Below are 27,320 nucleotides of genomic sequence, written 5' to 3' on the forward strand. Positions count from 1 at the left end.
AGAAGTCAAGGCAGCTAGTGGGCCGTGAGTGCTGCCTGCCTCCCCTCCTGCCCACCAGGCCCAGGAGCCTCCAGGAGTGCCATAGCAGCTTACTGAGTTGAATGGGCTGGATGACCCGGCACTGCAGGCTGAGACGTGGGGAGACGAGGGCCTCCCCTCTCCCTGGAGCCTGCCAGATGCTCTGATGATCTAGTTGGCAGCTGTGTCCATGTTTGGCTGAAAACAGGAATTTCTGCCTTGCTGGAAGTCTTGGCCAGGTAAGCAAACTCCCCTGTTTGCCAGGAAAAGGGGTCAGGGACCTGGTAGGCTCCAGCTGGTGTGGAGGTCCTGGGCTGAGCTCGGCCATGCTGTTGCCTTCCCTTAGGCCTTCACTGAGCACCTACTGTGGGCCAGGCCACTGAGTCACGTGCCTTCTCACCCCCAGCCCCATCTATGAAATAGGCATTTAAAATTTTCCTTTGGGGGGCGCCTGGGTGGCTCAGTCGTTAAGCGTCTGCCTTCGGCTCAGGTCATGATCCCAGGGTCCTGGGATCGAGCCCCGCGTCGGGCTCCCTGCTCAGAGGGAAGTCTGCTTCTCCCTCTCCCACTCCCCCTGCTTGTGTTCCCTCTCTCGCTGTGTCTCTCTCTGTCACATAAATAAATAAAATCTTTAAAAAAGAAAAAAAAAATTTTCCTTTGGAGTAGGAACTGGGAGGTGAGAGGTCAGAGCCCGGAGAAGCTGCCTTGGAGAAATCTCCACGATGTTTGGGGCTAGAGGAGGTGGAGCATTACTGAGCTGGAACCTGTGGGAGAGGAGGCAGGGAAGAGAAGATAGGCACCCACAAAGGGGGTAATGTCTGGGTGCCAGGCAGCTGAGAAGGGGAGACAGGGCCACAGGAGGATAGGCACAGGGGTCTGCAAATTGGAGGGTGGGGGAACTCCCTGCCCTCGTGACCCCACCTCAGAGGCCCTCACCCGCCCCCCACCCCCACCCCCCCACACAGGTGAGGTGGCTCTTGTCCCTTCACCCAGACCTCACAGCCCACACCGTCACCCTCCAGTTCCCTTCCAGAAACCAGGCATGCTCTTCTTCAAGGTCAGTCTTGAACTGCAGCCTGACCACTTGCTCAATTCTCTGGCCCCTGGGAGACCTTTAGCTCTCCAGCTGGGGAGGCCTCTGGGTATCAGGTATCAGAGCTGGATGCTCAGGGCTGGCTGGGGTTGGAGACAGAGATATGGGCATCATCAGAGCAATGGAGTGGTTACGACAATGAGGGTGATGACATTCCTGAGGGAAGAGGGCCTGGGACAGAGTCCTGGTGATCACCACTCAGATGCCTTGAGGAAGATGAGCACATAGCAGAGTCCGAAAAGGAGCGGTCTGAGAGCAAGATGGAAACCAGTGGGGCAGGGGTGCCTAGATGCCAAGGAGAGTGTGCCGAGGGGAGGGCATGGGGGACAGGGAGGATGGGGTGAGAGACCCCCGCAGCTGAGGGGCCAAGGAGGTCCAGTCTGGAAAGAACACAGAGTTCAGCAAAGGATATCCTTGGTGACCTCAGCCAGGGCAGTGTGCAGGGAGGGGAGGGCAAAGGCACGTGGGGTGGGTTGAGAATGGAGGGGAGGAGGAGGGGGCTACTTCACCAGCAAGTAAGGAGGAGGAAAGGGAAAGTGGTTTAAGGGTCTTTTTACTATTTTTCAGGTAGGCAAGACTTCAGCACAGCCACGGTGTGAAAGGAAGACATGAAGAGAGAAGAGAGGCTGCAGAGGGAGGCCCCAGAGGGTGGGCAAGACAGATAGCACGGCTTCTACCATGAGGCAGGGGGCTGAGCACAGAGAGAAGGTGAGAACAGGAGCTACCCAAGAAGGAAGGGCTGGGTGGGGTCAGGACCCGTTGAGTGTGAGGGTCAGAGGTGTGGCAGGGGAATGAGGGCTGAGGCCCCACGGTCCAGGGTGGTGAGGACCCAGAGCCTCAGTCTCCCCTCAATGGGGTTCGCCATGAGCATTCAAAGACCGGGATGGAAGTAGAGGGAGCCCAAGTGGACGCAGTGATGCCAATGATCCGTGACAAGGAGGAAGCTGGCAGGCCACACTGTTTCTCCAAAATTATATTTTAATACATTCATGTGGGTTATACAAAGAGCTGGTCCCCAGGCGGGAATTGCGGCCTGGCTCCTTGAGGTGAGAGCAGCATTGTGTAGTGTTTTCAAAAATCAGGCCTGAAGGGGCCCACACCTTGCCCTCCAGGCCTGGGGAAGAGTGTTCTGGGCAGTGAGCACCTGTGGTTGTGATTCCAACCAGGACTGGGTCCACCTGGCTGTCCCACACGCCACCAGGGCCCCAGGCTGAGGCCAGGACACCAGCTTCTAGCCCCGGCTCTGCCACTGACTCCCTGAGTGCTTGACCCTCTCTGGGCCTCAGTTTTCTTGTCTATAAAACGGGGCAGAGAGAAGGGTGTTTTCATTGTCTCACACTTTACCAAGCACCATCATGAGCCAGACCACGGGCCAAGTATGGGTAAGATAGTGAAGACAACAACAGAGGGTCTTGGGCTGGCCCCAGGGCTTCCTGGACAGCCCATGATTCCAAGGGCATGGGGAATAGGGGGTTATATCTAGATGGGCTTTTCTACCCACTTTGGTAGGGGGAAAAAGTCCCTGCATGACGAGGACCCGAAAGTGTTTGGAGCCAGCGTTATCTTGTGATAGGACAGCTGGGAGAGAAGGAAATCACTCAGGTCCAGCCCCCAAATCCCCTTCACACCCCCAATGAGGTCTGAATCCACTTGGGTCACGGGCTTTACCACTGGCTTGTGAAGCTCTGAGCAAGTGCCAGTCTCTTCCTCAGCCTCAGTTTCCCTATCTGTGCAATGGGGAGGTTGGATTCCCCGGTCTCAAACTCCAAGCTGTGCTCAATGGAGGAAGAGGGAACACAAGAGCAAAAGGTGAACACACACCAGTCTGCAAACGAGGGAATAGGGGAAACTGAGGCAGAGAAGGAGGCAGCCTGTGTCTGCCTGCCCAGGAGAGAGGAGGGAGAGGAGTGGGTGGGGATTGCGGCACGGGATGCTCCCAGGCCCTGCTCCCTCGATATGGGGCCATTTCCTGTCCACCTAACAGCCGACTGCCCCCACAGTGGCAAAGGTCAGGCCGGGGAGACAGGCGGATTTGAGCCTGAATCTCAGGTCTGGCATTTCTTAGCTGCAGGACCCTGGGGGGAGAGTTCTGGAGTTCTTGTAAAATGGTTAATCCCCACCTCAGAGGGCTGTCCTGAAGAGGCAGACTTGTTCCCGCTGCCGGCAAGCCTGGGGCAAAACAGAACCGGGTACCTAAGGTTCTAACTCCTGGCTCACCAGCCAGGGTGGGGGCGCTGGGGACGACCAGGGCGCCTGCGTAGGGAGTTGGGGGCCTAGAGCAGTACTGGGGTGAGTATGCGCACCCCGAGAGTGCTGGGCAGGGAAAGAGCTAGTTCGGAGCAGGAAGTGGAATGGTCGGCCCTGGGGCCAGAAGCCCAGGCTCCGCAGGAACTGCTGCAGCCCCATAGCCGGATTCAGGACCCACTCACATGGCTGCTCTTCCGCTCACAAGCTCTTCGTGCGCCAGAGAAGCTGAAAGTCAGTATGGGAAGATGTGACACACAGTCCGCTTGGACACGTCTCAGACAAGTGTCCCTGGTCTCGCCCCTGCTGCGCTCTGGCCCTGGCGGGGCAGGACTCTCCGCACCAGCTGGGGCTGCAGCGTCCCGGAGCCCTGGCCTTCCACTCTGCGCGGTCACTGCGTGGCTTCGCGACCCCCTCCCCCCCAGGACTCGGAGCTGCTTCAGGGCAGGGGTGTGTCTCCTCCACCGGAGCAGGATGGGGCACAAAACAGATGTCTGGCCGAGATCTGCTGATCCGGCAGGTCGACCTTGCTCTCTGTCACTCCTGAAACTGGCTAACTTCTGGCCTCCACAGCCGGGCCACACGTGTGGCCTGGGAAGTGGGTCGCCTACCAGGACAGCAGCACATGAGGAAAGGAGCCCTGGGCTGGGATGTAGAGACCAGCGTGCCCCGACCCGGGCTCCCCGTGTGACCTTGGGTCAGTCCCCACCCCCGGCTGTGCTCCGGCTGCCCGGCTCACCTGGGCAGGTCTCCCGGCTGCACCGTTCTGCCGCCCCCGGCTTCTCTAGGCTTTGTACTGCTGGCCGAACTTCTGCCGGCGGACACAGCAACAGGTGGCCAGAGTGGTGAGGAGGATGGCCGAGACCAGCGCAAAGGTGAGGATGATGATGAGGTTGACGTTCTTGAGCCCCCCCTTCTCACAGTCCTCGGGGCGCACGTGGCTCAGGGCCACCTCGTCCTGGGAGCCGAAGCGGCAGGTCAGGTCCTGGGTGCCGTCCACGTCCACACGGCCTTGGTGCAGCTGGGCGGCCAGCCAGCCATTGCCGCAGCAGCTCAGCGGATTGCCCTGCAGGTAGAGGCGCCGGAGGCTGGGCTCCAGGCCACCCATGGCGCTGCCGGGCAGGAGGCTGAAGCTGTTGTTCCTCAGGTCCAGTACCTCCAGGGACACGGCCTGCGTCCAGGCGGGCAGACGGCTCAGGCGGTTCTCGGCAAGGTTGAGACGCTTAAGGCAGCTGAAGCAGGGCAGGTCCACTTGCAAGACGGCCAGCCCGTTGCCTTGCAGGGCCAGGACCTCCAAGGAGGCCTCCAGGCCTGCCAGGGCCCCTGTGACCACGTCCAGCCCGGGGTTCGCAGAGAGGTCCAGCTCGGTAAGCGGCGTGTGGAGGAAGGCCCCTGCCCGCAGCCGCTCCATCTCGTTGTCCACCAGGTTCAGGATGCGGAGGGAGGAGAGGCCAGAGAAGGCCACACACCCCAGGGCTCCAGGCTCCCCCGGCCCCCCACAAGGCCTGACCCGGTTTCCCTGAAGGTTCAGCCTCTGCAGACTGGCCAGGCCAGCAAAAGTGTACGGGGGCAGGTCCTGCAGGGCGTTGTCCTGGAGGAGCAGCGTCCGCAGGGACCCCAGCGCTCTGGAGGCCAGCGCCAGCGTCACCAGCGCGTTGTGGCTCACGTCCAGGTGCACGAGGCAAGGCAGGAAGCCGGCGCGCAGCACCACAAAGCCTCGCAGGCAGTTCCGACTGAGATTCAGGAAGCGAAGGGAGGTCAGGGGCTCCAGAAAGCCCTCGGGGACCAGCTCGATCTCATTGTAGCTCAAATCCAGATTCAGGAGCTGGGAGAGGGGGTGGCTGCTGGCGTTCCGGCTGGGGTTCGAGAAGGGCAAGGCCGACCAGCCCTCAGAAGGTGCGTGGATGCCCTCGCCGCCCTGGGGTGGCCCTGCAGGGAGCCGGATGAGGTTGTTGGACACGTTCAGGTAGATGAGGCTCGGGAGCGCGGCCAAGTCGGGGAAGTGGAGCAATTTGTTCTCCCGCAGGTCGAGCCAGGCCAGCTGATACTCGGCCCGGGGCTCGGGGGCCGTCTGAAAGGCCTCAATACTGTTGCAGCTCAGGTCAAGTACTCGCAGCTGCTGGAGGCTGAAGTCGGAGATGCAGGTGAGGGAGTTCCTGGAGAGATTCAGGTGGGCCAGGTGGGGCAGGGCCTCGAAAGCACCGTCCTCGATGTCCATGAGCACGTTGCTGTGCAGGTCGAGCCGCTCGAGCGCAGGCGTGCCCCAGAAGGTATGGCGGGCCAGGCGGGTCAGGCTGTTCTCGGCCAGCGAGAGGGCGCGCAGGGCGGGCGCCTCCCCCAGCAGCCGCTCCACCAGGCCACTGTACAGGCTGTTCCCCGACAGGTCCAGAGATGTCACATGAGGCAGGGGGCCCAGACCAGGGGTGCTCAGCACGGTGCCCGCTGCCAGGCGGTTACGGGCCAGGTTGAGGTGCTCCAGGTGGGGCAGGGCCTGGAAGACACCTGTCTGGATGAAGCTGATCTCGTTGGTGCTCAGGTCCAGGTGTCGAAGGGCCATGTAGAAGCCCAGGGGTGAGGCCAGGATGCTCCGCAGCTGGTTTCCAGATAGGTCGAGGGCCTCGATGTCCCGTGGGAGCATCGAGGGGACCTGGAGCAGGCCAAGACCCTGGCACGAGACCTCCTTGTCGACCTGGGGTGGGTTGGGGAGGACAGGGAGAGCAGTGGGACTGAGTGGGTACAGCACGGGGTGGAACCAGACACACCTTCTAGGAAGGATGCCTCAAGCCCCTCCCCAACCCCAGCCAGGCTTAGCTAGGCTTCTCCTCTGGCTCCCAAGGTGCTCCACATTTCTCCCCCCGCAGCCCAATCCTCCCACATCTGGACGATCCCTATCTTGCTCCCTGCCCCCATCTCTGGCACTCAGTACTGTGCGGGGCATCAGAGTGGGACTTAAGGAAGTTTGATGGATACACAGACACAGAAAAGACAGATATGAAGACAAACGAACTCACAAAACACCCTATACTGACTATTATCCCATTTCACAGGAAACTGAGCCATATATCGCCTGGAGGGACCCCAAGCCAGTGAACAGCAGGGTCGAGCTGGAACCTCGGGCCTCCTGGGTCACATCCTGGGTTCCTTTTATGGGCCCAGATAGTTAAATTTACCCAGCGGCTGTTACACCAGAAACCATTTGGGGAGAAATGTTTCCAAAATGCAATTTGCACTCCTCTCACCGGTTTTTATTTTGGCCTCCTACCCTCAGCCCTCATTCCAGCCCTCATTCCATGGGGCAGAGCTCTGGGTCCCGGTGCCTGCCTTTCTCGCCACGGACCCCCAGCTGAGACCTCCTTTCTGCTGCTTCCACCTGCCCCACCTCCATCAGTGGCCTGGCCCTCCATGGCCTGGTCCAGATTGGCCCCTGGAGATGGGAGTGGGGGTAGGAAGCCGGGGGAAAGATGGCCAGGGTCCCAACCCACGTTCTTGGGTGACAAGACTACAGTTTTGCTATGCAAGCCTCACCAAGTCCCATTACCACTCCGGGCTACTTATCCAGAAAGCAGCACCCTTCCCCAGCACCCACTCAGCGTTTCACATTTTATTTAGCACGTTCAGGCCCATGGTCTCCCTGGAGCCTCACAAGAGCTAGCACATCAAATATGATCACCCCTCTGTTCAGAAACCCAAGCTCAGAGAGGGTGGGGGGGCTCTGGGGTCACTCAGCTGAGGAGCAGCAGAGCTGGGGTTTGAACCCATATCTGTTCACAACCAAAGGCCAACTTCATTCTTCTAAGCACATGTGCCTTCCAGAGCCTGATTTTTTTTTCTGTGCAAATATAGTCTCCCTCTCACCTTTTCAAAGACCCCAGGAATCCAGCCTTTCTCAGGAAAGGGTCTGACTTCCACAACCACCCAGCTCAGGCCCACTCCCGCCCTGGGCTTTCTACATCCACCGGCCCCTTCTGACCCCTCCACCTGCCTAATGCCTGGCAACGGCTAAAAGAAAGCCTTCACTCTGTGCTACTCTCTGCTTCCACCCCTCCCGGGCAAAATCCAGGACATTCAGCAGGGTTCAAGGCTGTTTGTGGCTCTTGCTGACCTGTCCTCTCTCCACCCAACCCACTCCCAACCCACTCCAGCCCAGCGCATATGCAGTGACCACACCTGACCACTGCCCTCTGTGCCCTCGCACACCTACCTCTGGGCCTCCTCCCTGCTGTTCCCTGCGCTGGTCATCCCTCCCCCTCCCCCTCCCCCTCCCCAGATCTGCAGGGGAACCTTGGTGTTTGGTGTACTGAGCCGGGCAGGTGGGGCCTCCTCTGGGCTCTCACCACCCCGGTTCTCCCTCTCTCATAGCTTTGGCCTCTGATTGTGACAGTCTGTGGGTCCTGCCAGGCAGGGAGCTCAGAGCTAACAGGGATTGGTGTGATTGGTGTGGATACCTTGGATCTGGCCCACAAAAGGTGCTCAGTACATTTTTTTAATGAATGAAAGAGTCACGGACATCACTGGCTTAGTAAAGGACTCAGGGATTGAATCAATCACCTCTCTGAAAGGAAAGAAAAGAGACAATCCATGTCTTCTAACTGACCATTAGAGTAAAAAGACTCTGGCTCCCCCACTTCCCTGATGGGGAGACAGAACCTGAAGATGGCAGGGACCTGTGCAAGGTCACAGTGAGTGGCGGAGGGCCCCCCCAAGCAGGAACACCAGCCTGGGGGTGCTCCCTGCCTGGCCCAGCTCTTGGCTTCCTCCCCAGAGCTCCAAGGGGAGTGCGGGGGAGGGGAGGGGGACAGAACTGCCTTCATCAGGCACCTGGGTGACTCTTCCCGCTCCTGGTAGTCCAGGGACTTGGCCCTACCACCTCCAACCAAGCAGCTTCCTTGAGGCCTCAGAGGCCCATGGATACTGCTGCACCTGAGCTCCCCTCTAAACCACAAGCCTAGCCCGGCCACCTTGCCAGCCCTGCCTGGCTCTTGGCTTCCTCCCTCACAACCTCTCCACCAGCTCAGGCCACTGGGCATGGCCTCCTCTTCCCTCTCCTCAGCTCCCTGGACCATCCTGACTGAAGGAAGAAACAGCAAAAGGAATAGCAGGACCACCTGTCATGGAGCACCAGCTCTGTGGCAGGCTCCGTGGCTGAGTGCACAGAGCCCTGGCCTCGTTTAATCCCGGCACGTATTAGTTACCCTGCTGAACCCCGGGGTGAGCTTCCCCCAGATTAGTCAGAGGCTCCAGAGTACCAGCGCAAGTTCCTTTTCCTATTGGTGCCAGCCGAGGACCCAGGCTGACTCCTTCTACACGGTAAACAGTACCAGCCAGCATTTGCTGAGCATCTGCTGTGTGGGGGGCACTGTACTGGGATCCAGGAGACCCCACACCCCGTTTCATCTCCGCATATCAAAGGCTCCCAAGACACCAGCCCCTGAGAGCTGAGCCAGGACACAAAGCTGGCCAAGCCCAGGGCCTAAGACTTGCTTTCTACTCTGGTGCCCATGAGGCCCAGTGGGGGCCGCTGGTCGGCAGGGCAACACCGGGCTGCCCATCCAGAAGGAAGCTTGAAGGCCAGGGCCGCTCTCAGAACTCTTTCTAAAGGCGCCCACGGCTCCCTGAGCTCGGAGCCTCCAGCATGACAGACATAGCCAAGTTCAGAGCTACCCTTGACAACCTGCTACTCACTCTCTCTGGGATGCCAGGATGCCAGTGCCCCCCCCCCCTTTCTTTTTTTTAAGGAAGGAAGAGGACTTGCCACCCAACTCCATTTGGCCTTCTGTGCATAGAAGGGCAACAGGGTAGAAAGAAGTACCCGGCAGTGGCCAGCATAAGCTCGGGAGAGCTGGGTTCATGTCCTAGCTCTGGGACTTCCTGTCTGTATGACCCTGGTGTGTCACATCTCTTCTCTGAGCCTTGGTTTCCTCCACTGAAAAGAGGAGTTCCTTGCAGGATAAAAGGAGAGAAAGCCTTCAGTGTGGTGGGGCACCTCACGAGCCCTTAGCGTGTGGCAATTTCTTTTTACTATTTTGAAAATGATCATAATCCCTGTACTGATCTTCCACAGTAGTTCAGAAAGTGCTTTCCTGCCTACCATCCACCCAGAATCCAAAGCTCACCCAGCCTCCCTCTGCCTGTGGGCTGGTCCGGGCCCTTCACCTCTCTGAGCCTCTCTCCCCAGGCAGAATGTGGCGCTGCATTTGGGAATGTCTGAGGCCTCCTCTGCTGATTATTCTGGGATCTGGGAATCTCAGAAGGGCTCTGAGGAGCAAGAAGGGAGGTGGTAACAGCAGGGCACGGCCAACCCCAGGGAAGGGCTGCAGGCCCCTGCCTCTCAGCACTCCCAGAGGCAGCTGCCCCACCTGTGTCAGAAGCTTCCAGTCCCGGCTCCAAGTGGGGCTGCTGGAGGGCCTGTCGCTTCCCCAGCCCCACTCCCGCCTTGACCTCAGTGACTGCCCAGCCTTTTAAGGGGACCTACGTGGTCCCTCTTCCCTGTATCCTGCAGGGTCCCAGTGACTTCAGGGCTAGTCCCCCTGGCCAAGGGTAAGAAAAAGGGACAAAAGTAAATCAAACCTTGTCCCTGCCCTGAAGAAGTTCTTGGTCTACCAAGTGAAACAGGCTTGGACCCATTCACCAACTACCCCATGTGCTCAGTATGAGAGTCCAGAAAACGGCACACAGAACCAGATCAGCCTGGGAGGGGTCGGGCAGGGCTCTCTGGAGGAGGCAGGATTTGATCTGGGTAGCAATGAGTGAGAGGCATCCCATCAGGGAAGCAGCAGACGGGCCCAAGTCAAGGACCTATTAGGAAAGGGGATTTGGCCATGAGGGACCCGGCTAGACCACCCCAAGTTCCCCACACATACATATATTCTAGATCACCCCGAGGGTCCACTGCCCTGTAGGGGCAGCTGGGGGAAATAGAGTCCAATCTCAGCCCCACTGGTCCTAGCTGAATGCCCTTGAACAAGTCGTCTAACCTCTCTAAACTGCAGTTTCCAGCTCTATAAAATGGGAATAATGGTACTTACTGACAGGATGAAGAGTACATCAAGTATTTAAGCATCCTAGTAGGTACTCATGAAATGCAAGGGTTAAATGCATTAAATGGGTTCCCTTTCCTCTTCTAACTCCCCTGACTTCTGGCTTGTGGGCTGGGGCAGTAGGACACCCTGGGGGGCTTATCCCGCCTGGGCAGGGCTTCTTACCATCTCACAGGGCACCTTGTCTCCCTGTTGGGAGGTGGCCAGGCCCTGGGTCAGCACGGCCAGGAGCAGCAGGATCTGGTGGCTCATGGCTCTGCAGAGGGTGGGGAGGAAAGGGAAACATTGTAAGACCCCTGGCTCCTTTCCTCTACCAGCCCCCATCGCTCCCATCCTGCCCGTGCCTGCCTTCAGCGAGCCCCAGATCACAGCTAGAGCTGGACCAAAGGTGCCGTGAATGACCGTGGATGCTGGGGTCTGCACCTGACCACAAAGGACCTCTCGTGCCAGGCCAAGGAGCTAGGCTGTCACCCCAGGCAGCAAGAGTTTTGAAGCAGGTGGGTGACTTGGTCAGATCAGGGTTTCAGAAGACCCTACCTGAGGGAAGACTGCCTGCAGGGGGTGAGCGGGAGACAGAGGGACTCTAAGGGCTGCCTGGAGCCAAGCTCAGGGCTGTGGTGGGGTCAGGTGGGGAGCTAGGCCTCTGACTGCATTTCCACCCAGGTCCTAAGCAGGTCCCCCAACTTAGTTTCTTAGGCCCCAAACGGAATTCCTCAATCTCCCCAGCCCTAGACTTTTATTTTGCCCTTTTTCTTTTGATTTTCTGATTCTGGAGTCCCTGCCATTGTTTGAAGGCTGGGCCTGGAGCCCTGACAGGAAGCCCCGCCAGGAGGCCTGCCCTGCCCCCAGCACTGTTGCTGCGGACTTCCCCAGGAGCAGGCTCCAGGCCCTTTACTTTCACTGAAGTTACCACCAGCGCAGGGGGCCGCTCGGGCCTGCTGGTGTCCTCTCTATGTACAACCAAGGTGGCGTTGAGGGGGACCGCAAAGTCAAAGCCCAGTGCTGCGAGGGGCTCACTTACTGAGGACTTGGCCCAAGTGCTAGGAGTACACATCAAGTCTCTTTCTCTCTTTCTTTCTTTCTTTCTTTCTTTCTTTCTTTCTTTTTCTCTTTCCTTCTCCTTTTCTTTCTTTCTTTCTTTCTTTCTTCCTTCCTTCCTCCCTTCCTTCCTCCCTCCCTGTCTCTCTCTCTCTGTCTCTCTCTCTTTCTCTCTTTCACACCTTAACTGAATGCTTCCTCAAGTCTGGCTCTGTGCTGGGAACTGGGGTCACAAATAAATGCACAGAAGTGACCAGATGCATACAGAGTGTTCACGAGGAAGGACACATAAAGCCCTCCAAGAGCACTGGACTCAGTCACCCATAACTGACTGCTCTCTCTTTCCCTCCACTTACCTGCTATGGGACCTGTACAAGTCACTTCACCTCTCTGAGCCTCAGTTTCCTCTTTTGAGATTAATGCCAACTTTGCTAAGTTTTGGTAAACATCAAATGAGATGCGTTGTATGAAAGTACCTTTACAGAGCCCTTATTATGCACCAGGCACTCTTCTCCATACTTCAAGGTATTAACTCACTTAATCCTTACAGTAATTTAAGGACTTGGTTCTATGATTACCATTCCCATTTTGCAGATGGGGAAACTGAGGCTCAGAGAGATCAAGTAACATGACCAAAGTCACACAGCTCACTAGTGGCAGGCCCATGCCATCTTTACCCTTAACCTCTACTCTAGAACGTTACCCGCAGGTGCTCGATAAATGAGTGCTGAATTGCAACTCTGAAGGGTGCTTTAGAAGAAGAGGCATCTATAGGATCTTCGAGGACTGAGTCTTTGACTGTTGGAATCCCCTAGTGTCCTGGTGATGAATTTTAAATTAAGATGGTTACTCTGAGGCTTTTTCTGGTCCACACACGCCTGGGCCACAGTGGTGTCTTTTCAACCCCATTCCCTGGGTTCAGCTCGGGGCCATGGGCCCCCTGCCCCCCCCCCCCCACAGCTGCTCTTCTCTCACCTCCTGCGTTCATAGGAAATTTGGTTCTGCTGTTTAAGAAGCAGAACATCACAACCCATTTGAAAGCTAGTGTATTCAGAATTGAATGGAAACCTCCAGTGGGACCTTTACACTCCTTGGGGAGTGTGCCTGCCCACCCCAGCTCTTTCCCCCAGCTTCATGGCTGACTGTCTCCCCTCTCCCGCTCTGGCTTCTGGCAGCCTCTATTTCCTTCAGTTCTGTGAGCACCTTTGCATCGCCCCAAGCCTTCACTTCCTACGCCCTCTCGTGCTGAATGCCTCCTCATCCTCTGGGTCTCAGCTTAGATATCGCTTCCTCCAGGAAGCCTTCTCTGATTCCCCAAGTCTGGGTAGCTCATCTTCCAGGTTCCCACAGACGCTGAGCTTCAAGTGAGCACAGCACCTGAGCACTCCGTGGTTCGTTTCTCTGACCCCGGCTCCTAAGGGAGGCGCCCCAGGGCAAAGAGGACTCACTATCTACACCACCGGGCAGGCCAGGGAGGCACTGAGAACTGACACAAGGTGACACTGGCAAGAGCAGTCCTTCTTGACTCTGTCTTCATCTCCCTGCCATACTCCTGCCCCCCCATCAGCAGGTTCTGTCTGTTCTGCCTGAAAAACAGACCCTGAGTCTGCTACCTCCTTCCTGCATCGCTGCCCCACACTGAGGCACCACCACAACCCTGGGTCTCGAAAGCAGCAACACCTGCTTCCACCCTGACCCCCTTCAGGTTGTCCTCCACACACAGCGAGAGTGACGTCTTTAAATCATATATCAGAGCATGGGTCTCACTGCTTGAGAACCTCCAATGAAATCCAGGCTTTACACAATCTCCTCCCTGACCACATCTACCATTTGTCCTGCCCTTACCAAATTCTAGCTTTTTCACCATTCCTCAAACATAGCAAGTGCATTCCTGACTCAGGGCCTGGAATGCTATCCCCCAGATTCCCACACATTTTGTTTCCTTGCATTGATCATTTCCTGCTAATTTCTTTCTTTTTTTTTTTTTTAAGATTTTATTTATTTATTTGAAAGAGAGAGAGAGAGAAGGAGCAGGGGGACGGGCAGAGGGAGAAGAACAAGCAGACTCCCCGCTGAGCAGGGAGCCGGATGTGGTGCTTGATCCCAGGACCCCAGGATGCTTGATCCCAGGACTCTGGGATCATGACCTGAGCCGAAGGCAGATGCTTAACCAACTGAGCCACTCAGGAGCCCCTCCTGTTCATTTATTTCTGATTCTATGAGAACAGGGGTCTCTTAAGTGGTGCTCACCAAACATCTATTGAACAAATGGCAAAGTGAGGGGTAGAAGCTCTACTTCAGGGGGCTGTGAGGTCAGGACAAGGAAGGACCTGGTTCTGAACCTGAAGGCAGGGCTGCTCAAAGGAGCCCTCATTACGCCCCTCTTCCGCCTGTCAAATTTCACCCTACCCCCAAGGTGGGCACCTGTGCATCCAGCAGAAGTCCCCGGAGCCCGTGGACCTCTGCCCTGGCATCTCATCTGCGGGCCCCCTTCAGTAGTGTCCCCGACTTGCTGTGTGGCCCGTGAGGGCCATTCACTTTCAAGAGGGAGGACTGTGGCCACTTAGACCCAGGCTTACATTCAGACACTACTGCTTCTGTGCTCCCTGTGCCTCAGTGTCCCATCTGTGCAGCAGGTCGCCTGGTGGCTGTTCTGCCACTGGCTTCCCCCAGCCACTGTGATGATGGAGCTGAGAGTGGCTGTGAAGGTGTCCTGGACACATCGTGGACAATGACCCGGAGGGCCGAACGGCCCAGGTGAGGCACGCTGAGGAGGGAGGCCCCAGGCCTGCCGACTAGTAGCCTAGGCAAGAGAAGGCAGGAGACATTTTAGGACTCTGACTGGCCTCCCAAATGCCAGAGAATATCAGCGTGTGTGTGTGTGTGTGTGTGTGTGTGAGAGAGAGAGAGAGAGAGAGAGAGAGAGAGAAATAGTGGGGGGATGGGGGAAGGCAATGCCTATTATACTATTATAATAAGCCTGTCCCTACTATTTCAGGGCATTAGACACTGTTCTAAGCACTTGATCTGTATTATCTTATTGAAGTCACAATGCAATAAGGTGGTTACCATAATTTCCATTTTACGGATGAGAAAACTGAGGCTCAGAAAGTGACTTAGCCCATAGTTCATAAGCATTTAGGGGGTGGGGGTTAGCCCGGGTCTACATGACCCAAATGCTGTGTTTTCTCCATTAGGTGCTGAGCTGCCTGCTCCCTCCTCTATAGAACTACTCTTATTGTGCCCAGGAGGAAAACAAGGCTCAGAGAGGTGACTTACCCAAAGTCACACAGGCAGTGAATAGCAGATGGAGTCAGAATCTGGTCTGTCTGCCTCCACTACACCAGGCCAAGATCTCCCTCCTTAACCACCTCCAACGACCCCCACCCCCACCCCTATACACATAAACAGACAAGCTCACAGGGCTGGGCTCTGGGGTGCTCCTCTCCCTCCTCTCAGCCCCAGTCACCAGCACAGTAGGGTCCTGGGAGAGCTGCTGTGGACGTTCATACCAAGCAGTGAATCACTAAGGGCAAGCCCCATTCTGGAGACATGTGCATCCCACGGGGGAATTAGACCTTAACCCAAAGGAATGTAGCTGTGATGGCGGAATTTCAGGCAGCTCGGGTGGGGGTGGGGGTCCCTCACATCTTACCATTCATGAAGAAGGCCGGCTTCAGAACCCCTCAGGGAGAGGTGGGTGCCCCCCCAGTCCCCACCCAGAGATGGGCAAGCTATTTGGTGCGGTGGGATGGAAAGCGCCGGCCCGCCTGAGTCCGAGGGCAGTAGGAGACTTGGATTCAAATCCTGATCCGCCCTTGACTAGCTGTGAGTTCCCAGGCAAGTAAGTGCCGGCCTTTTGGCCGCTGTTTTCCCATCTGTCAAATAGGAACGCCGGCCTCTCCCTTCGCGGGAAAGATCAGCTGAGACAGGGTCCCGCTTGGCTCCGCGCGGGGAGTGGGGGCGGCGGCGGGAGGGGCCTACTGGGGGGCGGAGGGGGGGCATCGGGATGGCCCGGCCGCACCCCGCGCTCTCCAGGGGCACGGGCCAGCGGGTTCCCCGAGGGGCCGGCAGCCTCGCCCGCGGGGCGGCTCCTACCTGGCTCAGCGCGGCCGCTGCTCCTCTCCTGCGCAGCCCCGGCACATCTTGCGCAAACCTGCCCCCCCCACGGCCCCACCCCGCGCCAGACCCCGGGGTCACGGCCCGCGGAGGCCCACGGCTGCTCCACTGCCCCACGGGAACCCGACCCGCGAGGGGGCGGCTCGGGCTCCAATTTAAATACCTCTCCCGCCGACCCGCCCCACCACGCCCCCCCCCCCTCGGCCAAGCTGCGGGGTCCTAGCGCCCGGCCGGCGCGCCCCCGCGTGACTCGGTTTCTCCGGAACGCGCGAGGGGTTGAAGCATCTTTCCGCGGGAACCCCGGCTGGGAAGGGGCGGGGTGGCAGGGGGCGGGATGAAAGGGCCGGGAGGGAGGGGGGTCGCTAAGGAAGCGCGGGGCGGGCGAGGCCGCCCGGACCGCCGCACGTGCAGCTCGTGGCCCCGCGGGGTCCGGAGGGGCGGGAGGGGGGCGGGGGGAGCTCTAGGAGCCCGCAGGTCCGCAGAGGAAATCCGGCCTGGCCCCGTTTTCCCGTTGCCGGCGCCGCCGCACTTAGGGTGAGCAAACAGGAGAGGTGACGGCGGGGCTGAGCGCGGAAGGAAATGACCCTTCTCTGGCCCTGGGGCGTCCACAGAGGGGGTTCCCCACACCGCGGCCATCCCCTCTGACGAGTCCAGGCAGGTCCCTTCCCCTCTCTGATTGTGCTCTCTCCTATCCGCGCTGCCCTTCCTCCTTCATCTCCCGGACCCTTAGGCAGTCCTGTGAAATGGTACCATCAAAGTCCCCAGTTTTCAGATGGAGAAAGTGAGGCTAGGGATGGGACAGCGAATATCAATAAAAACCAGTTGTCTGGGACTAGTAAGGTCCCCATTTATATTTAGGGAAACTGAGTCTCAGAAAGGTTACACGGCACATCCAAAGTCGCACAGCCTGTAAGAGCGGGTATTTGAGCCCAGTCTGTCCACAAAGCTAAGTCCAGGCCGATCTGGATGCTCTTTTCAGGCACCATCTTGCTTAGGTAGGTTTAAAGTGTCGAGGGAAAGTAGTATGGTGGTATTCTTGTCTTTTGCATTAGAGTTGAGGCACATCTTCCCCCAAAGCCACCCCCTCTCCCAGATGCCTTGGCCCTCCCAAATCACAGGTACTCTGCCCTGCTAGGTGTTGATCCGAGGGTGGGGGTACCTGGGATAGAAAGGTCATGGCCATCCTCTGGGCCCTGGTTCCAAGGATAGAATGTTTCCCTTCCCAGCCCTGACAGTGACACGGGGTGCCCCATTTTACAGATGGGAAAGTGACCCCCCAAAGCCTCATGGTAAATCAGGGTAAAGCTGGGCTTAGAAGCTGGGATCCCTGAATCCCTAGGTGGCTGCCATCTTTACTTCCTCCCATCTGGCTCACGTTGGGGACAGGCCTGCACAGGTGGGGACAGTCCAGAGAGGATAAAGTGTGATAGCAAGGGGCCCAGGGCCTAACCTAGCCTCAGCGGAGGAGATCAGGGAAGTCTTCCCTAAGGAGGGGCCTGAACTGCAATGAAGGTGTGGGTAGGAAAGGGTGCAGAATAGGGAAGGATGTCCAAACCTCCCTCGTCCCTCTCAGCCACTGGAGGCCTCAGATTTATGCTCATGGAGGTCCCAGCTGGTCACCCCAACCCTCTCTCTGGACCCTAGAGCTCTTCTGGTCGAATAGAACCTCTGTTTCCCTGCCTCTAAAGTGAAGAAGATAGCAGCTACTTCTTGAGGTTGGTGGAAGCCAGCAGAGTACAGGGAAGCCAGCCTGGGGCCTGGACCCAGCGGATGTTAGGTAACTTGTTGCTGTTTTTATTGGTGATACCTCTGCTGTAGCCTGCTGGCTTCCTTGTCCAGATCCTTGTGCAAGGGGCCAGATGTCCAGAAAGTGCTGCACAGCGTCTCTGCAGCATGGGCAGAGCACGGCTGCGCCAGAGGCAGGCATCTCCCGCGGTCTCCCGTGCGACCTGCTCCCGCCACATCCAGGCCCAGGCCGGCTGAGGGCCGGCTCATCTTTCCCTGAGCTGCTGCCAAGCAGAATCACTGGGCTGGCACAGAGCTTTGGCTGGTCTGGGGGTAGGGCAGGGCTGGAGCTGTGACGGGCTGGGGGACAGCGGTCTGCCTCCCACATACCCCCAAAGGCTGTGGTTGTGGTTAGTTAGTTCATGGAGTTCCACCTCACTCGGTGTCCGGATGGGGCTCCCCAAGATTTGGAGATAGATGGGCAACCAAGTGTGGCTACCTGCTGTGGGTGCCCCTGGGGACGGGGGACTAAAAGCCAAGAACACCACGTGCTCAGCACCCCTTCCTTCGTCCTTTCACTTCTTCAGCACTCATGTTGCTGTGTGACTTTTGGCAAGTTGCTTAATCTTTCTGACCTCAGTTGGAGGATCTGCAAAATGAGGCTAATAATATCATCTGACGTCGTGGCTTGCTGTAAAGAATCAAATGCAACCGTGTGTGTAAGGTACCTGGGCAGAGGCCTGGCCTGTGGTACTTGCTCAGTAAACATGACCTCCCTTCCCTGATGGGCCCCAGAAACCTGAGGAATAGAAGCATCCGGGACCTACCCTTGTGGAGCTCCCAGACCAGATGGGAGGCAGATGAGAACATAGGATGATTGAGTCCAGAGGCCTCGAAGGCCGAGTCCAGGAGTCTGAGCTTGATCTGAAGGAGGGGGAGAGGTTGGAACTGAGCAGGGTCAGGGTTGCCTGGCAGCCATGTGGAGGGGGGGGGCGGTGGCTTTCTTTAAAAGGCCACCAAGGCCAGCTTGCCATCCAGTGTTGATTAGTCCCAGCTCGCGCACCTCCAGGAATAGGGAGTTCCATCAATGGGCAGCTCCGTCTGGACTGTGTTGGTATTTTTGTGAAAATGCTTCCATTCCCTCATCCCTCTGTCAGTGAAGATAGTAGATGCGTCTTTTCCTGTGTCCTTAGGACTACCACCTTTAACTGAGAAGACCCTCTCAGGCACCAAGTTGGGCTCAAGGCTCCCTGGGAGGGCTTTACCTCAGGCCAAGATGAAACCCAAAAGTCTCAAGTAAGAGTGAGTGGCCCCTGAGACCACACAGGATGGCCCAGGAAGGCAGTGATGTGCACATCCTGTGTGACCTTGGGCAAGTCTCTAAACCCCTGGGCCTTGCTGTCCCCATGTAACTGTAAAACTGAAGTGGAAAGGACCATGGCACCTTGGGCCCTCAACTTGGTTTCCACTGCTCTTTGCTGAACCCCCACTGTGGGCCAGTCTTTCATCTCATGTGGCAAATCAGGATAAAAACAACCACAAAGAGCCTTTCAGTTAGGTGTCTTTATTATCAATTACTGACTAGGCAACAGGTTCAGCGAGGTTAAGTAACTGGCCTGAGTCACACAGCTTTGGAGTCAGGAATTGAACCCCGGTCTCTGTACTCCCAGGCCAGATCTCAGTGCAAGGACATGGCCGTCCTCACTCCCTGCCCCTGCCTAGCGCCTCTGTGGGCCCCTGGGAGTCAGGAAGTCCCTTATCAGCCCCTCCTGGGGCCCTGCCTTCTGGGGCAGAACCCTGGGTTCCCCAGTTCTTTTACCGCCAACCCCCCCTTTGCTTCCTAGGGCAACTGGGTTCAGACCGTGCCAGCTGTGGGCCAAGTCCTGGAGTCACGGTAGGAGAGGAAAGCAAATGTTGCTGGATGTCAGCTGTAGGGAGTTTGTGAGCCAAAAGCCCACGTTGGGTGCTTGGGAAATAAGCACTTATAAAGGGGCAAGAGGTGTGTCCCTTGCTCTGAGAAATAGCTGATGTGTTAAATGGGAGTAATGAGGGCTTGCAAGACCAGGCCCGGGGCTATGTACTACACTGGAACTGTCTCCTCCTCACGGCCATCCGATGAGGTGGGGACTGTTGTTGCCCCCTCTCACAAAAGAAAGACCGAGACTCAGAGGGATGGAGTGACTTGCCCATAGTCACATGACAGAAAAGGGCACAGCAACCATTTCCATCTGAGTCCTCAGACTCCAAGGCCCTCACGCATGGCCAGGGACTAGCTTGGTAAGTTTTCTGTTCTCAGTGGGGGCCCGAGCACTACGAGAGACCAATGCAGGGGAAGGCGAGGCCCTGTGTACCCCTCCTCAGCCACACAGGAGGCTCCGGGCTCTGAGCCTGGTCATCGAGAACTGGTTCTGAGGAGTCTGCAGGCTCCGGGAGGCCCCAGGGGAGAGGGGGGATGGTAGATGAGAAAAGTCGAGACTGGGCGAAACACGCAGGCAGGATCAGAAGCGTCTCCAGAGCTTGACTGGGCTGCGCCGTGGACCATGAAACCACAGGTCTCTGCAGCACCCAGGCTGCTGGGAACTTGAAGGTTTGCCCCTTTGAGCCACATAACTTTCTCTTCCATTTTAACCATTTGAAGGTTGAACCCCATGTAACCTTTGCTGATCCAGAGTTATTGGTAGGGCTTGGGTTATAGTCGTAAGGAGTCACGTCAAGAGCGAAGCCCAGGGGGACACAGCAGGCACATGAGTGCCCCTGAGGACAGCGTGAAGTAGAGGCCGGGCGGCCGAGCTGGCCCGCCTCGAGCACGTCATTCTCTCCTGATAGTCTCAGTTTCTCATCTGTGTACTTGGGACCGTCATTCTGCCACCTCACCGTTGAGGTGTTGAGATGATACTGTGGAAAGCCGAGTGGAGTACGGGTTGTTGGGTCAGTATCATTATTGATGTCGTCTTGCTCACCTGAGAGGCTGTGACTCTCCGGTTGACTGAAGGGACCTGTTGTTGACAGATAAAGCACCCAGTGATAGGAGACCATGACTGGGAGCGGCTGAGGTAGAGGGACCCAAGTGCTATAGGTGCAGTGGGCCCAGGGCTGAGGTGGGCCCTGGGCTCCTCAGACAAGGCCCGGCTCCCGTGAGGGGAAGGGCTGTGGCCCAGGGAAGGCATCCCATGGTGGGCGTACCCTGCATCCAGGGTTTCCCTGGAGGTCCCTTCCGAAAGTCAGGTTCCCCGCTGTGCTGAGCTCCCAGCAGGCTCTGGGCTCCTGTCTTCCCCTGGGAACGGGGTCAAAGCCCCAAGCTTCCAGAAACTGGCTCGCACGTACTCAGGTGACCCCCACAGATAAAGATCACCTCCTGAAGTTTCAGAGAATCCTGCTCGCCCCTTCTACTTCCACTCCAAGAAAAGAGCAGACGCAAGGCCCCAAGAGGGTGCTGAGGCGGTGATTCCCCTCCCCCACCCTACTTTCTTTGACTTGCCCCACATGAGGTACTCCGGGGTTCACAGCACAAGCTCTTCAGAGGCCTCGCCTAGCTCCTCTCAAATTGTGCAGACGATCAGAATCCCGGAGGGCTTGATAAAACAGACTGCCGGGTACCCTTGAGGCTCTGGTTCAGTAGGTCCCAGGTGGGGCCCAGAAGCTTCAGCTCGTGCAAACCCCCGGTGGCGCTGGTGCTGCCCGTCGGCAGGCCGCTTGTGGAGAAGCGCCGCACCTGTGAGGGTGAGGGGCGGCCTTCATCCTCTGTGAGACGGAGGTGACCACAGCCCCTCCTCACGGAGCTGCCCAGATGAAGGCAGGGAATGGGAAGCTATGGCTACCAGGATTATGAGTCTTTCTCACCATGAGTGAAATTCTGAGACCAGCGTGAGGTGTCTGTATACTTTCCAGCTGGGAAGGGGATGGGCTGGCCCAGGCAGCTTTCGTGTTGTAACCCGTTTTATCCTACAACACCCAGTGAGGTAAATATTATTGTATTATTAGTATTGTTGTTGTTATTATTACCGTCATTTCCTCCATTTTATATAGATGATATACGAGGAAACCCAGAGAGGTTAAGTGATTAACTCAAGCTTGCACAGCCAGTACGGATGAGTCCAAGCAGCAGGGCTCCATCCCCGACCCATTTAACACTCTAACGTGTTGTCATTGGTTGGAACATTAATTAGCCAAAAGAGCACTTGTTCTAAACCTCTTTAAATTTACCACAGTGCCCCTTGTGTGTAACGTTGTATTTTCTGCCCTCTTGGGTGGGAGGAGGAGTGTCCTGAGGAGGGCAAAGCCGAGGGAGAGAAGCAGCCCAGATAGCAGAGGGCGCCCACACCGGTGTGCTGCCCACTGCTGTGTGACTTTGGGCCGGTGGCCTCACCTCTCTGAACACATTCCGTCTCTGTGAAGTGGAGCAGTGATGGACAACTAGGGCTGTTTGAAGAGTGAGCTCCTTTGTGTCAGTGCCTGCCTGCCCGTGGCATTCATCCAGTCGATGGCACTGCTTATGATTTCTGGCTGGTTATTGTTTGCTTTTTTTTTTTCTTTGGCAGCAGTTCTATCTTCTTCATGCTGGTTTCGTTCGGGGAAGGAGTGAAGTGATTTGTGAAGTTTGCCCTGGCTGTGCTTGGAAGGTGTGGGGAGGGGGCCTGTCTAACGTGTATCTGTGGCTGCCCCCAGGGGCAATGAGAGTGGGCAGCGTTCCCACTCTGCAGGGGGACAGGTGGGGCCTCTGGAGCATGGGCCAGGGGGCGGAGGGCTGGGCACAGCCAGCTCTTACTGGGACCATCTTCTTTGGCACAGGCCACTGTGACCCCTTCCTGTCCTACCACACTGCCTTCCTCATGACCAGAAGGCCTTTCTAGAATACCTCAAGTACTGGACTTGGAGGGAAATCTGAGGCTGGAGGGGGGCAGTACTAGCTCATGTCACACAACCCAGAGATGGCAGAGAGGAAGCCAGAACTCTGGCCCTCTCTGCAGTGTTGGGCTGTCCCGCCTCCCCCTGTGACATCCCCTCACACCCACAGGCTCCCCCCATAGACACAGTGCACCTGCAAAAGCATACGCCCCGCCCCCCCCCCACGGCCTTCGTATATCCCCTCACAGACCATACAGGACACACAGGGCCCCAGCTCATGAAAACAACACGCGTCACCCTTACACAAACATTACCCACAGGTACACACTGCCCACAGACGTTGCAAACATTCCAGAGAGACACCCTCGAAAGTCACATGGTCACAACACACAGATACACACCCCCTCACAATTCAGCTCTCGTGTTAACACTACACAGGCAGCACGCATCCCAAACATACGCCTTGAGCATACATGATGAGCACACAGTATATATATATCTCCTCTGCAAACACCAGTCACAAACGTACCACATACGTTGCCCACAAACACACTCCTATCCCATATACACGGCAAAGACTTAAAATCCCCAGGCTCCCAGACCCAGCGCACATGTGCACATGCGTATGGGAACTAGGCTGTGAGCTCACATTGCTTGTGACTCCGATTTTCTCCAAAGTGGGTCACACGCGAGTCAAGTGGCCGATTTCCTGGGGTGTGAAAGGGAAGAAGGGAAAGGACACAGCTTGACAGACAGCCGTGGCCTCCCAGGGAGCCTGTGCTTCATCCCAGTGGGGTGCTGGGAGCTCAGGAGTCTGGGAGCTTAGAAGCCGGGCTGGGGCTGCAGGAGGCAGAGGGCTGGATCCTGTCTCCTAAGCATTGGCTGCCTGGCCCTGTCCCCAAAAAGCCAGCCCCTCTCACTAGGTCTGGAAGCTTGGGAATGGGTATTCAGCCTTACAGACTGCTGTTCTCTGGCCTCTTCTGGGCTGTGTGACTTCTGCCTGCTTGCTCTCCTTCTCCTCTGTATGCTGGCAGCAGGAGACCTGGGTTTGAGGCCTGATCCAGACCCCCGAAACCGCCCTCCCCGCTGCTCGCATCAGGGCCCACCGGGCGTCCTGGGGGCCGGGCTCTGCTTCCCTCTGGCAGAGGCCATCTCTCAGGAGACCTGGGCAGCCCCTCTCCCTGCAGCCTCTCCCCTCAGCGTGGACACTCCCCTATCTCCCAAACCCCTCCCAGGCTGACCCACGTCCCCTCCAGCTACTGCCCCGTCCTTTTGTCTCCAGGCGAGACCTGCCCTTGCTGTATCCATTCCCCCTTTGCCCCCCCCACATGTCTCCCTTCTTCCTCCACTTGTCTCCAGCCTCCTCAGTCCAACCAGCTCATCGCCAGCTCCCTTGGTCCCTTGGTCACTTGGCTGCTTCACAGCTGCCCACTCCCTCCTTCCCGAATCGCCCTCTACCCTTGGCAGCCACCCTGTGACGCCCTGTCCTGGCTCCAATGTCACCTCTCTAGCACCTCCTCCCGGACCCTTCTCTGGCCCCTCCTCTTCTTCCTCCTCCTCCTCCTCCATCCGCTCTTTAAATGTGGAAGCTCCTGGGTCTCCCTCTGCCTTCGGCCTGGCTTGTTTCTCTCCTCGCCCTCCCTCCAGGAGACCTTCCTGCCCCGGGGTCTCCCTTTCCTGTTCATCCATCCAGCCATTCATCCTCCACGTGGCGGCCAGATGGAGTCTCTCCAAAACACAGATTTGACCAGGTCACTCCCAGCTTAAAACACTTTGATGGCCCTGGGGGTCCAAGCCCATGTCACATTTCCCATTTTCCTGTCTCTTTCACTACTCACAGGGACCAGATTCCGTATCACGCACCCACATACATCCTCCAGAGGCTCCTTTCCTGCTGTCGCCCAACTGTGCTCAGTGATCTCTGCCACACTCCCGCTCTCCCTGCCCCCCACTCTCTCCTGATCTTCCCACTGCCACCTCCCCCTTCTGTCTCTGTGCCACTCTATGTTTAGAGTCGCCAGAGAACCACCCTCCCTAGGGTTGCCTGCCTTGAAGACATCTTGCCCAGTGCCTGGAAGGCCCCGCAAAGGCTTCTGGATGGCCAGAGTCCATTGGTGCCCTCGCTATTTCGTTCTCCCGCCGCCCCACTACACCGCAGACACAGACTTTGACCTCTGTCCGCAACACACTCCGATGTCTGCCCACTCAGCATCTCCATCTGCCATCCGGACACCTGGCTGCTGGTCTTGGCTTCACCCGGGGCCCAGCCTCACCTTCCTGCTCCTCTGGACCTCACCCCAGAGCTCACCCCATTTCCTTTGGCTGGTCCCACCCTGTCACTGGCGGTTGAGGCCATCACTGTGGCCGCGTCAGCTTTTTCCATGTAGTGTGTAGCCGTGGCCAACAGGGCAGGTAGGATGGCGCACGCAGTGGGGGCTTTGGAGTCGAGGTCTGGCTCTGCCGTTGGCTTCCTGGGTAACCTTGGACTGAGTCTCAAGAGCTTCATCAAAAATAAGGGGAGAATAATGTCTACGTGGCATGATCGTGGTGAGGCTTAAAGCCCAGGTATTCCGTCCATATCGGTTCCTTCTTTTCAGTGGGATGAAGACCCTCCTATGGGCTCCCCACAGGCAGGTGAGCCTGATTCGGCCCTTTAAAAGGCTCCTAGGGGGGCGCCTGGGTGGCTCAGTTGGTTAAGCGACTGCCTTCGGCTCGGGTCATGATCCTGGAGTCCCAGGATCGAGTCCCGCATCGGGCTCCCTGCTCGGCAGGGAGTCTGCTTCTCCCTCTGACCCTCCCCCATCTCATGTGCTCTCTCTCATTCTCTCTCTCTCAAAAAAATAAATAAAATCTTTAAAATAAATAAATAAATAAATAAGTAAAAGGCTCCTAGGCCTTTGATCAATTTTATAATTGCTCTTCGGGTAGCTACCAATGAAGCAGGATGCGGAGGCTGGGTGCTGGTTGCTTTGGAACCCTAGGGTGCTTGGGAGGCAAGGGGGGCATGGGGGAAAGGAGGGGCGGTGGCTCTGAGAGGGAGGGGGCTGGAGGGAGACCTGAGGGGCTGGGAGGGGTCCACGAAGCCCAACTGTATGACGCAGTGATGTGATCGCTTCTCTGGCTCCTGGGAGATCTCCAGCAAACTCTCCACTTCTCACGATGCACTGGGAAGTTGGGTCTTGTTTTAGGGCTAAGTCAAAGTGCTGCTTGTGGGCTCCAAGTGGACACAGAGGGAAAACACAGACTGCCCCCACAGCCTATCTTTCCCCATCAGGGCCATGCACCTGATGCAAATTGGGAGATGGGCCAAGTGGATATTGTGATGTTCCTCAAGCTAGGATTTGGGATTTGGACACCACGGTCACCTAGCCTCCAGGCCACTGAGTCCAGATATTAGGAGGTTATTAAAACTACTAATAAGAATGCCTCATAATAGCAATCCTCTAGGTTGAAACTGAGGGTCTGAGCAATTTGAGAGGACAAGGTGGGGCTAGGCAAGGAAAGGGCTGGGCGCCAGAGGAGTCAGTGGGAAGGATCCATTGGCAGGAGCTCCCTGGTGAAGAGCTCTGGCCATCAGCAGTGGGAACATGCTATGTAGGAAGGTGACACGGCAAGGTCCATGCTGCAGGTAGACCGGGAATGGCGTGGGCCAATAGGGAATGGAGGCAGGAGAGTGGCCCTGAGGTCGATGCCATCACCGAGTACCTCAATAGTGGGGTCTGGACAAAGGCAGAGGCCGGTGTAGTGGGTGGGACAGACTTGGGATTGATGGTGGGGATGGGGGTTGGGGAGAGAGTCATGGGAACGACAGGGGAGGGAGGGTGATCACTCCTGCTTCTGACCAGGTGACCAGGCAGAGCACAGTCAGGTGATCTGTGCCTTACTGGGGTGATGCCCAGCAGGCAGCCAGATGTTGGGCCTGGAGCCCAGAAGGAGATCTAAGTCAGCAATGGAAGAGAACTGCCAACAAGAGCTTCATTCTCCTGCCCACGCATGGGGACCACTACACCTGCCTCCCAGGGGAAGGTATGGGGGCCATGTGAACGTCAGCTAGGTGTTATTCAATAGGAGTGCAAATGTCTGGAGACTGGACAAAACTCTGATTAAGCCAACTTGGACCAGGCTTTTTAGATGGGGAAAGGACACTGAGACCTGCTGTCCTCTCACTGTTCCTCACTCATCAGAGAGAGCCCCCAGCAGGACTCCTCTGTGAGGTGGGGCCCCACCTCCTTTTCTGGCTGGACAGTCAGCCCCTGGAGCCTGGGGCTGGGGAGGGGCAGGGAATCCTGGGGTGGCCCGAGGGGCTCCTGCTTCTCTCTGGAACAGCTTGCCTGCCCCCTAGTGGACTTTTGAAGAGTCTCAAGGACACCCTGAAACTGGAAAGGGACCTTGAAGATTCAGTCCACCCTGTCCACATCCCAGTAGGGAGACTGAAGCTCCCAGCAGGAATGGCTTATGCGAGTGCAGGGCTGGAGCTGGGACGAGAGGGGCATGGCTGACCCTCCGGAAAGAGCCCAGGCTTTGACGTCCCGCAGCCCCAGGTGAACACAGTGGCCGTGGGGATGATGACACCCCCTGCCTAGGGCTACAAGACCAGCTCTCTGACACAACACACACACCGCATGTTCAGTAACGTGTGGCCCTTTCGTCCTGCTCTACGTCACTTCACCCCCCTAGAAGAGCGTAGACTCAGTTCAAACAGTCTTTGAGCAAACCTGGATCTTCGTGCAGGTGGATTTCCTCAAAGTGAGGTTCACCTGCCACCATAGCGGCCTCCTCTACCTCCCCTGCCCTATTATAGTTCTTCTCCTACTGGGGTCACAGAAAGAGGGCTTAGACACAGCCCTGCCATTAGGAAGCCCCCAGTCTGCAGGGACAGGGAGGGACAGGGGGGCTGGGGGACTGGGGGCCAGAGGAGGTGCCCCTCCTGCAGTATGCAGGGGTGAAGCAAGGATTTCAGGGAAGGCTTCCTGGAGGAGGCAGCAGGGGAACAGAGGTATGGAGGGTGAGGAGGAGTTGCCCAGAAGGGGTGGGAAGCAAGGGGCTAGGGAAGACTACCCACGCTAGTGCAGGGGTGGAGGTGAGAGCATCTATAGCCGCCGGAGGGGTGGTGGTGAGGAGAGACAGGGCAGCCAAGGGAAGCCATGGGCTGACACACTGCCCATACCTGGCGTGCAGGGTCCCAGCTAAGCATTTGACTA

At 57.3% G+C, this 27,320-nt stretch overlaps 1 protein-coding gene across 1 annotated transcript; it reads right to left on the bottom strand.

Moving 5' to 3' along the window:
* Window positions 1–3,551: 3,551 nt before the first annotated feature.
* LRRC32 (leucine rich repeat containing 32) lies at window positions 3,552–15,710 on the bottom strand. The gene is made up of 4 exons (XM_021704705.1): window positions 15,529–15,710; window positions 10,558–10,648; window positions 4,095–6,044; window positions 3,552–3,583 (listed from the first exon to the last, which is right to left on the bottom strand). The coding sequence occupies exons 2-3, from the start codon at window positions 10,642–10,644 to the stop codon at window positions 4,140–4,142; spliced, it is 1,992 nt and encodes a 663-aa protein (XP_021560380.1). The 5' UTR covers window positions 10,645–10,648; window positions 15,529–15,710; the 3' UTR covers window positions 3,552–3,583; window positions 4,095–4,139.
* Window positions 15,711–27,320: the final 11,610 nt, after the last annotated feature.

The sequence above is a fragment of the Neomonachus schauinslandi genome, chromosome 11 (assembly GCF_002201575.2).
Source record: "Neomonachus schauinslandi chromosome 11, ASM220157v2, whole genome shotgun sequence".
NCBI lineage: Eukaryota > Metazoa > Chordata > Mammalia > Carnivora > Phocidae > Neomonachus > Neomonachus schauinslandi.

Coding starts and splice junctions, on each gene's coding strand:
- LRRC32 (XM_021704705.1), bottom strand. CDS start 10,644: ATGAGCCACCAGATCCTGCTGCTCCTGGCCGTGCTGACCCAGGGCCTG. Junction 6,045..10,557: donor ACAAGGTGCCCTGTGAGATG/GTAAGAAGCCCT, acceptor AACCCACCCCAG/GTCGACAAGGAGGTCTCGTG.